Source organism: Pavona decussata, unplaced genomic scaffold, assembly GCF_977016875.1.
Source record: "Pavona decussata unplaced genomic scaffold, jaPavDecu1.1 SCAFFOLD_134, whole genome shotgun sequence".
NCBI lineage: Eukaryota > Metazoa > Cnidaria > Anthozoa > Scleractinia > Agariciidae > Pavona > Pavona decussata.
The window spans coordinates 573,022-584,046 of record NW_028145547.1 but is presented as its reverse complement, the minus strand read 5'-3'; the positions used below and the strand labels follow the sequence as shown (position 1 = coordinate 584,046).

Here is an 11,025-nt window from a genome sequence, read left to right as displayed (position 1 = left end):
TACGCAAGTCTCGTATTGTAGGTGATTATATTTGTAAGAAGTGTATTGTTATGTTAGCGATGTATTATCAGTTATTTGTTGTATTGTAAGCGATGCACGGTATGTAAAAAAAATTTGTAAGTTTTGTAGCCTCCTGTAAGTAAGCAACGTAAGGTAAGAGCACTTAGTAGGAACGGGTAGAAGCTTGTATGACCATTAACCATGTTTCCGTAGCAGGATGCAGTTTTAAAGTTTCCTTAACGACTTCCCTGCAAACTTTCCGCCGCCCCCCCGCCCCCCCCCCCCTCTCCCCGTCCTCCCCTCCTTATTCATGGATTCTTAGCCACGAAGCGCTAATCCCAAAATTAATAAGGTTTATTAGTAAAATCTCTACAAAATAAATGAAGGTCAGTCAAAAAACAAACAATTGAACAGATGCACCTTTTAATGTTTCCGCACACTGTACTACAAGTTAACTTTGAAAAATGCCACTTAGCCATAGCAGACTACACTATCATACTTAAGCAAAAACAAAAACTCCGCACATTTTTTTGTGCCTCTGGTCCTTGAATGGCACATGGCTTTTAACGTCCTAAAAAGCAAGCAAAGAAACACACAAGCAAGTAAAATGTTTAATCACTGAAAGGCCGACGTTAATAATATTTTATTATTATTATTATTATTATTATTATTATTATTATTGTTATTATTATTATTATTATTATTATTATTATATATTTTTATTTTAATATAGCTCAAATTTGTTACAAAAGGTTTCAAACGATAGGATTTTACCATCTTTTTGAAGGAGGTCGCCAACTCGTATGACTTTTTTTTTTTTTAACCAGCTTTTGTGAAATAACGATTTACCGTACGTTGATTAAAATGTTTTGGTTCTTCCCAAATTATTTCTTCATGGGTATCGAGGGTTCCACACAATCTTTTGTAATCTGCCATTGTTTCAGTACATCAAGGTAAAAGGGTGGTAAACTGTTAGTTTGCAGTTTGTTAACGTTATGGTAACAGTCAGGCAGTCAGATAGGTTAGATAGAAGAAAGATCCTCGCAGTTAGTACGCAACTTAATTAAGCAGTTGCGAAAAGAAAGCCTGAAATAAATTCGAACTTCGAATCCCATTCAAGCCTGAATTTTTTTCAGGCTTTCTTTTCGCAACTGCTTAATTAAGTTGCGTACTAAGTGCGAGGATCTTTCTTCTTTCTAAACTTTCATCCGCAGTTCAATATATGATTTTCAATATAGTCAGTCAGTCAGTCATTCTAAGTCCACCCTGTTTTTTCTCGCCAGTGATTGTTAACTTCTTAATCTTTGCAGGCATTCCATCCCAAATGAAACTGAAAATGTTGAATTGATTTATTTTTTAAATTTCTTTTTTAAAATTTTGAATTTCTTTTTAATTATAATTAGTTGTTCAAGGATAACAAGTACAGACGCATTGTAAATTAATTTTGAAAGTCCTAAGGTTTTACCGACGTTTATTTTGCCATAAAACGTAACCTTAGTTCCTTCTCGTCAAGCTGTTTAAAGCCTTTTCGAAGCTCCGAATTTTTTCTAAGAAATTTGAATTTACAATTGCCCTGTCCCCTCGTCCGCCCCTTTTTTTTTTACATTTCTTTTTTGTATTGTTACAATCTGAAGAATAATAATTTAATTGATTTTGCTCACCTGAGGACTAGCAAGGTCCCTGCTTCAAAAAAAAGTCGTCGATAGCGATATCGCCAGTGAAGCTACTTCCTCTTTCTCCTCTAAATTTTACCTAAGGTAAATAGAAGGATGCATAAGTTTAGGTGCTTACCACCTGCGAATATAGAGCGGTTTTCAATCGAGTGTCGTAAAACCAAAACCAAAACAATTATTCTGGCCAATCACAACAGGTGCAAACAGCGCAATGAACCAATCAGAATTCAAAGCAAATACATGTAACCGGCGCAAAGCGCGGGAAAACACGTGCAAGCGAGGCACGATTGGTTTTGGTCTTACATCTTATTGATTGAGAAAGTGGCGCGAGTTTTGTTAACCAATCGCAGCGCGTAGAAAGGTAAAACCAAAGCAAAAACGCAATTACTTTCGACGCTCAATTGAAAACCGCTCTATACACTCGTTTAAAAAAATTAATTGTGGGTTTGTGAAATGTGTAATGAAGTTATGGGGCGATCTAACCACCAAGTGCATATTTCGTGCTTTAGTCTTTGTCCGCAAGAAATGTTTAAATTTTAAGGAGTAAAAACTGCACGTACTTTTATTTTCTAACAAGAAGAATGCAAAAGTTTCACAGAAAGCTGTCGTGTCCTATCCTTCATGGTTTATACCATTTAACGAGGAGCCTTTTTTGAATCGAGTGCAGCGAAATGTACGCTGATAGGTTATTTAAACTGGAAACAACCAACTTAATTTGTCACTGGTTCGTTTTAGGTAATCACCTAGGAATTTTTCCTCGCGAAGCGAGGCCCGAGCCGGACCGAGCGGAGCTAAGCTGCGCGAATGCGAGCGAAAAATATATTTACATATAGATATCTGAGCTGATTTTCCAGAAGGTGGCTACAGAAATTAACGTTTTTGTTAACTTTTCTTAAGATATTTATTTATTTATTTTTTTGGCGTTTCTTATTGAATTTCACATCAGTAAGTAAATAGATTACAACGGTCATAAAAAGAAGTTTGTGAAACAAAAATCTCCCCCCCCCCCCCATTCGTGTCTGTTTATAGCACAGTCAGCCCCATTCTCTCTCAAATGTCTATAAACCGCACAACGATTTGGAACTAAAGTATTGAGCTGATTTTCCAAAAGGTGGCTACAGAAATTGAGCACATTGACCCAAAATCGCACTTCTCGACTAACCGATCACTAGCCTAACAACGCTACAGTTATAACGGCGAAAATTAATCGAATACCTTTTCAAACTAACGCTTTTTGAAGAGAAAATCCTTGCCATTTCTTGTTCGTGTTTTACCATATTACTCTAAGTCCCGGATGTTGACAAAAAAATTGGAGAGGGGAACAACATACAGCGGTTTTAAACAAGAAAATAAAACGGAGTCTTTGGCCGAGTGATTAATTTCCGATACTTTCACGATATCCGACTAGAAATCATCCCTAAGACCTACTTTCTACGGCCAAAGACTCAAGCAAAGCTCACAATATTCAATCCTTAGTCCCCGCCCGAGTAACTGAAAATTACCCGTTTAGCTCAAAAGAGAACTAGGCACAGGAAGCATATTAGACGAGGCAGGACACCTGCATTCGTAACACTTCTTCCCTCACTAGACTTAAGGATGTTCTCGGGAAAACTTTGCTTTAGGAAGCCAAACAAAACGCTAGGTCTAATGAATTTGTTCTGAGCTCAGAACGGGCGCCAAATTCAAAGCCAAATCGTTAAGCGGTTAAAAGACGTTTGAAGATGTCCGCAATGTTGCCTAGCAACAGTAATAAACAAAGTATGAATGACGTCAGACAAAGGGAAGGTAGCTAGGCAGTAACAGGTTGGGAGACAGGCTGCCGTTAGCAGTTTGTGTAGAGCGTGTGACACGCGTGTGAGTGGTGCGTGACGCGAGATTGTCTATACCGTGAAGAATGCCGGGAAGAGCGAGGACGAACCATGTGCTCATGGCTGATGTAATCGGACAGTACGCAGTTTGTACTTGTAATAAAACGTCGTTTACAGTTTAAGCTTGTGGAGTATGTAACATTGGCGACCCTGCCAGGACTATTGGGAGCTTTGTCTACGTTGAACCGTCGAGCGTCGTTAATTTTGCAGCGTAACCGGCGATAACTGGACCGTGTTTCACCTCTGACCTGGGAAGTTGTGCAAAACACGAAGCGGTGCTCTATTTACCGGAGAGAAATTTTGACTGTGTGTCAGTGGTTGGTGAGTAAGAAGTTTTGATTTGATAGACTATGGAGACTCTTGAGGCTCTTCAAATCAATTTGCAAGTGGCGTTTTGTGGCTTGAGCGAAGAAAAATTGAAAGATGTTTGTAGTAAAGTAAACGTCACTTTGGCGCCGGGAAGTAAAGGAAGACTGGTGTTTATTCAAGCACTAAATAAGTATCTCGAGACCGAAGAACTAAACGAAACAAAACTCAAGGAATTGGCGTTGTATGTAGGCATGAAGGAGAAGACGACAGAATCCAAGGTGAAAACAGAATCAGTCGAGAATTCCGAAGCAAGCGGTTCAAAAACGGAACAACAACCAGTCCTATCGATTTCTAAGATAAAGAGAGACTTTAAAATTTCAGGCCAAATTGGCGACATCTCGCAGAAAGATCGCCTAAGTTTCTCATCGCTGGCACATCAGATTGAACACGGGTTAAGAAATGATTACAAAGAGGATGAAATCAAAGAAGCCGTGATAAAAGCCATAAACCCTGCTTTAAGTCTGAGGAGCTATTTAGAGGGAAAGTCGGATTTGACGCTTGCAAAAATGAGGCGAATCTTGCGTTCTCACTATCAAGAGAGAACAGCAACAGAACTATATCACCAGCTTAGTTCAACCGTTCAAAAAGCTACAGAAAAGCCTCAAGAGTTTCTTATCCGCCTACTGGATTTGAAACAGAAGGTTTTGTTTGCATCACAAGAATCCGAGTCAGGGTTAAAGTATGACCCAGCTTTAGTGCATGGAATGTTTTTACATAGTTTTTCCATTGGCCTCTTGAGTGAAAACATAAAGTCAGATATGAAGCCCCATTTACAAAAGGACACCATCAGTGATGAAGAGCTATTTGAAGCACTGAATGTCTGTGTCAGCAACGAGACGGAAAGATTACAAAAAACTTGGCTCGCGACTGACTCCCAAGGTGAATCCAGTGCAAGAGTCTGAGGCTGCTGCTGATCGAGTCAAAGAGGGGGGGAAAGTGACCAGTTTGGATCAGGCACTACTCAAGGAGGTCAGAGAGCTGAAAGCAGAAATTGCTGCTGTCAAGGAAAGGGTTGCCTCCCCACCACGAGTATCTAGACAGCCTTTTGCACAGCAACCTATGAGGTCACCCCCACAGTGCAGAATTTGTCAACAAAATGGGGTTGAAGGGTTTTGCGATCATTGTTTTAAGTGTGGAATGAGTGGCCATTATGCACGTGAATGTCGGGCGCGATCTCGTCAATGGGGTACAGGGTTACAGGGAAATGGACAGAGGTCACGCCCGGGGGACAGGGTGTGATCTTACAGAACAACCAGTCCCAGTGTGCTTATTGTGGTAGAGTGGGTGGTGCCCATGCATTATTCGATCGTTGTGCAGCTTGTAAGACCAGCAGATATTGTTCCAAGGGGTGCCAAGAAGAACATTGGCCACAGCACAAAGTTATTTGTAAGGCCATACAAGAACTGGAAAGGCGGCAGGAAGATGAAGCTAAAAATGTACCTTTGAACACGACATTCGCTTGCCATCTAACTCCAAAACAGCAAGCGGGACTAACCAAACTGGTAGGACAGAGGTGCATAGTGAAATGTAGTATGCAAGGAATAGAGGTGGAGGCATTATGGGACACCGGGTCCCAAGTTTGTGTGGTATCGCGGGCATGGAAGGAGGCTTACCTTCCCCTGGAAAAATTAAAAAGTGTTGGTGAATTGTTAGAAGATGGGCAGGGATTGAGTTTGGAGGCTATGAATGGGACTGACATTCCCTTCGATGGCTGGATCGAAGTGACATTTAGACTATCTGGGGACTCGGATGAGCTGACCGTACCAGTGCTAGTGGGACAACAGGAACAGGAGTTACCCATTATTGGATTCAATGTGATAGAGGAGATTTTGAAGAAACACAATGGAGACCCCGTAGGTGTTTCTGAAAATATAATTCGACAATCTTTCCCCTCAGTTCACTATTCCAAATTGGGGACATTTGTCAATATTGTTCGCGCAAGGACTCAAGATGCTGGCACGTCTGTAGTCAGGGTTAGCAAGAAAGATGTTGTGGTTCCAAAGGGACAGTCAGTTAGAGTTAAGTGTCGTGTCCACCTCGGGCCTGTTGCAGAAGAATTGCCGATAATATTTGAGCCAAAGGAAGAAGGCGATCTCCCGGAGGGACTTCAATTATCTGAGGAACTGAGTAAGATAGCCCCGGGCACATCCAGCCAGGTTACAATCTTAGTACATAACAACATCGATAAGGACATCCTGCTGAAACGAAGAACCGAACTAGGTCAGATTCAAATGGTTAAGTCAGTGTTACCTATTCCGAAGCCGCCAGACCAGGAGCACGTCCAGGAAGGAGATTCAGTTGATGTTTCCCCATCAGAGGAACAAGCACAGGAATTGTGGGACCCGCCTGTTGGCCTTAGCCATTTGGAAGAAGAACAGCAATTCATTGTTCGCCAAATGTTACAGGAAGAGGCTGATGCATTTGCCAGAGACGAGAATGAAGTTGGGTGCATTGATAATTTGGAATTGGAAATCAAGCTAAGTGATGACCAGCCTGTGCGAAAGAACTATGTGTCCATTCCAAAACCTCTTTACGGAGAAGTGAAGGAGTATATAGAAGACTTGATCAACAGCAAGTCCCACTCGGCATATTCTTCTCCCATGGTTTGTGTTCGGAAGAAGGATGGTAGTTTACGATTATGTATTGACTATCGAGAACTTAACAGGAAAACTTACCCTGAGCGCCAGCCAATCCCACGGATACAGGATATTCTGAATGGGCTGGGGGGTAATAAGTGGTTTACTGTTCTCGACCAAGGGAAGGCATATCACCAGGGCTTTGTTGCGGACAAGAGCCGACCCCTTACCGCATTCGTCACCCCTTGGGGGCTATATCAATGGAACAGGATCCCATTTGGTTTAATGAATGCCCCCGCAGCCTTTCAGCGATGCATGGAGGAATGCTTGCGCGGATTACGTGACGATATCTGTATTCCATACCTCGATGATATTCTAGTTTATAGCCGAACATTTGAAGATCATGTCAGAGATGTTCAGCGAGTACTGCGCAGACTTCAGGAACACGGGATTAAATTAAAGCCATCCAAGTGCAATTTCTTCCAGCAAAGGGTCAGATATTTAGGTAGGATCGTGTCAGCTGATGGTTACTCTTTGGACCCGGAGGATACAAAAGCAGTTCAGAAGTTGAAAAGTGAGAAACCAAACACCGTGGGGGACATCCGCAAGTTACTCGGATTCCTGAGGTACTACAGACAGTACATTCCAGATTTTTCACGCATCGCCAAACCCCTCTATGACCTTATGGCCGTATCGCAGAGTGCTAATCAAGGTGGTAAATCTAATGCTACAGTCGGGGGAAAACAACAGCTACCAAATAACCACAGGATCAACTGGTCAGACGATCACCAGGAGAGATTAAACTTGCTAGTTGACTGTGTAACAAGACCACCAGTGATGGCTTTTCCCGATTTTTCCAAACCATTTGTACTGCATACGGATGCCTCTCATGAAGGCCTGGGCGCCGTGTTATACCAGGAGCAGGACAGGAAGTTGAAAGTTATCGGTTACGCATCAAGGACCCTAACTCCAGCAGAGAAAAACTATCACTTGCATGCGGGAAAACTGGAGTTTCTGGCTCTTAAATGGGCTGTGACTGAAAAATTTCGGGATTATTTATATTATGCTCCATCATTTGACGTCTATACAGATAATAACCCTTTAACGTACATATTAACTTCCGCGAAACTGTCTGCTGTTGGACATCGATGGGTGGCAGAGCTAGCTGACTTCAATTTTTGCCTGCGATATAGACCTGGGAAAACTAACATTGATGCAGATATACTATCTCGCCTACCGATAGACTCCCGAGAGTACATGGATAGCTGTACTGCTGGAATGGACAAGGAAGCCATTGATGCAACGATCCAGGGACTAACACACCAGAGAGCGGAAGAGATTCCGTGGTTAACTGCAGTCTCTGCGAATATTAGTATTGCAGACCAAGAACCCATTGTCAGCGGCTTAACTCTTACACAATTGGTACCGGGAGAAATTCAGCGAGCTCAGCGGGAAGACTCAGTCATTTCACAAATCATGCACTTCAAACAACAAGGATATCCCCCTAAGTTGACAGGCGGCAGGACCAGGGACAATGAGATGTTTTGTTATATAAGAGAATGGAATAATCTTCACATTTCAGCAGACGGAACTCTGTGGCGCAAAACCAAGAATCGACAACAGTTAGTTCTTCCCCTAAAGTTCAGACAACTCGTTTACCGGGAGCTACACACTGAGATGGGTCACCTGGGTGTTGACCGAGTGTTGGATTTAGCTAGGTCCAGGTTTTACTGGCCCCGCATGCAACAGGACATTACTTATTTCATTACAAACAAGTGCAGCTGCATTCGGCACAAGAAACCAAGTACATCAGTTAAGGCGCCTATGGAAAGTATCACCACTACAGCACCCTTTGAAATGGTCTCGATCGATTTTCTTCACCTGGAAAAGAGCCAAAGAGGATTTGAGTATATTTTACTCGTAGTTGATCACTTCACAGGGTATGCTCAGGCTTACCCTACTCGAAACAAGACAGCACGTACTGTAGCCGAAAAACTTTTCAATGACTACATTCCGAGGTTTGGGTTTCCAGCTCGCCTCCATAGCGACCAGGGTGGAGAATTTGAAAATCAGCTCCTGCGTCAATTAAACAAGTTAACTGGTGTCTCCAGGTCTCGCACAACGCCGTACCACCCCAAGGGAATGGACAAGTGGAAAGGATGAATCGCACGTTGTTGTCAATGCTCAGGACCCTTCCCGAATTGAAGAAGCGCAAATGGGACGAATCACTTAACAAGATGATTCATGCATATAACTGTACCAAACATGAGGCTACTGGATTCGCGCCATATTATCTTCTGTTTGGTCGTAATCCAAGACTACCCATCGATCTTATATTTAACTTCAATCAGGACAATAATGGTCGAGTTGACTATAATTCCTATGTGCGCAAGTGGCGGGAAGACATGGACGAAGCATATCAGATTGCTCAGAAGACTGCAAAGAAGGCTGCTAGACGTAACAAAGATTACTATGACAGGAGAGTGTCAGGCGGAGTGCTTCAACCCGGGGACCGAGTGCTGGTTAGAAATTTAGCCGAACGGGGCGGCCCTGGAAAATTGAGATCACACTGGGAAGAGACCATCCACGTCGTTGCTGAAAGATTGGGAGGGGATAGTCCGGTTTACAGACTCAAGCCAGAGAATGGGCGTGGTCGCGCAAGGGTGCTCCACAGGAACTTACTTTTGCCTTGTGATGCGCTGGAACTTGGAAGCTCAGTAGTTGAACCTGTTCATCAGGCCAGGAGAACCATCACGAGCTCCGCATTGCCACCAAAGACAAGTGATGGGCTGTCCTCAGAGGACGAGAGTGATGACCTAACAGAAACCAGGTTAGTGGGATATTCACAAAACCCCACTGGACGTCCATTCTCCATAGTTCTTGAAGATTGACTTTGAATGGGAGGGGAAACGGGCCCAAAAAACCAAGTGGATCAAATAGGGAACTAAAAGTCGAAAGAATTCCACGTTTAGTTGGAGGCTTGTTCGTGAGAACAACTTGAATTGCAATTAGTTGAGTTGCAGTTGCGCACGTGCTCGAGGGAGCATCAGTTGGTCGCTTGGCAGGTCAGTAGGCATGGTTGGGATGACTGTGACTTCAGTGTTGTTAGTGTGATGATCAGCGTTTTCTCGGGATGGACCTGACAGGTGAAGCAAAGTGTGGTGAGACCTTCCACAACCAGGTACCTTACAACGCTTTGGCGACTTGCACGAACTGGCCGTGTGTTCCGTAGAGTTGATGCAGTTGAAGCAAATCCGCTTTCTTTTGACTAAGGCCCTCCTCTCCTCGACGGGCTTAGACTTGAATACCCCGCAGCGATAGAGTGGGTGGCACTGGACACACAAGGGGCAATTTCTGGCTTTAGTGTCTTTATTGATCGCAAGTCTGCTGGCCTCCCTAGAGGTACTTGTTGTAAGAGTGGTAAGGTGACGCAGATGAGACTTGTCTCGATCTTCATTTCGTTTGTGTGACTTCACCTCAGAAGAAGTTGTAAAAAACGGATGATTAGCCAAATCAGCTCGGTCATTCAGTAACAATTTACAATGTTTTTGAATGCGGGGATAATTCTTCCTTGGCGTTGAAGCTTCTTCAAATGTTCTCGAAACTTGTCTTGGAGCCATTTGGGCAACCTTAGTATCACTTTCTCGAGATTGTCAGTGTTCATTTCTCCTAAACAGTTCATAGATCCGAGGGTATCATACACAACTTGTGCCATATCTGCATAGCATTGGAGACCTTCCTTGCCTTGAGATGCGATGGTGGAACCTTTAGTCAGAGTGTCGACGCAAGCTCTTACGATCTTAAATGGTTGACCAAAACAACTTTGCAGGACCTCTAGTGCCTTGGTTAAACCTCCTGAGAAGGCCTCGTATCTTTGCACAGCTCTAAGAGCATGGCCCTCGAGAAACTGCAACAGGCGAGCCATCTTAGTCTGTTCATCCAATGCCTTCGATTCTACCATCTGGTGAAACCTCTGTCTGAATAGTGGATATCTCTCAGGGGAGCCATCAAACTTAAGCACCTGTAATGGAGGTAGACCTTGATCGGCACTAATTCTTTCTATTGTGGTAGCAATAGTTGCAAGGAAACTTTCACCCATTGCCTGAAGAGAAGGTGGAAGGTGTCCTGAAGTTACGTGATAAGGCAGGCGAACTGGACCATAGGCTTGAGCTGCATGTGTGAATATCGGACCTGCATTGTAGGGCGACTGGGAACAAAACAGGGAGACACCCGGATACATGGCAGGAACACACGAGCTAGCGCGTGGAGACTCAGGAACATACGAGGACGGCAGCAAGGACATAACAGGAACCACAGAAGCACGCGTAGGCATCGGTGGAAAGTCAGGACCACACGTGGGGTATGCAGGTAACGTGGAGACGCGCGAGGACACCACAGGAAGTGCAGAGGCTCGCAAGGAAGCACACGTAGGTATGGGTGGAAAATCGGGAACACGCGTAGAGTACGAAGGTGACGTGGAGACGCGCGAGGACACCACGGGAACTGCAGAGGCTTGCAAGGTAGCGCACGTAGGTATGA

General features: G+C 43.7%; 2 protein-coding genes and 1 long non-coding RNA gene across 3 annotated transcripts; 1 reads left to right on the top strand and 2 right to left on the bottom strand.

The window, feature by feature from the left end:
* Nucleotides 1-406: 406 nt before the first annotated feature.
* On the bottom strand, nt 407-1,757 carry LOC146467583 (uncharacterized). Its single transcript, XR_014867669.1, has 2 exons — nt 1,662-1,757; nt 407-571 (listed from the first exon to the last, which is right to left on the bottom strand). It is a non-coding gene; the product is annotated as an uncharacterized LOC146467583 (long non-coding RNA).
* Nucleotides 1,758-8,645: 6,888 nt separating this feature from the next.
* Nucleotides 8,646-9,377, top strand: LOC146467582 (uncharacterized). Its single transcript, XM_085125636.1, has one exon. It carries the CDS (start codon nt 8,646-8,648, stop codon nt 9,375-9,377), a length of 732 nt encoding a protein of 243 aa, XP_084981762.1.
* Nucleotides 9,378-9,494: 117 nt separating this feature from the next.
* On the bottom strand, nt 9,495-10,726 carry LOC146467581 (uncharacterized). Its single transcript, XM_085125635.1, has 2 exons — nt 10,028-10,726; nt 9,495-9,962 (listed from the first exon to the last, which is right to left on the bottom strand). Exons 1-2 carry the CDS (start codon nt 10,724-10,726, stop codon nt 9,495-9,497), a joined length of 1,167 nt encoding a protein of 388 aa, XP_084981761.1.
* Nucleotides 10,727-11,025: the final 299 nt, after the last annotated feature.

Bases quoted from the DNA above. Each gene is read 5' to 3' on its own strand.
- LOC146467582 (XM_085125636.1), top strand. From the start codon at position 8,646: ATGAATCGCACGTTGTTGTCAATGCTCAGGACCCTTCCCGAATTGAAG.
- LOC146467581 (XM_085125635.1), bottom strand. From the start codon at position 10,726: ATGTATCCGGGTGTCTCCCTGTTTTGTTCCCAGTCGCCCTACAATGCA. The intron at 9,963-10,027 runs GTAAATTGTTAC...ACTTCTTCTGAG, and splicing joins TCCCCGCATTCAAAAACATT to GTGAAGTCACACAAACGAAA.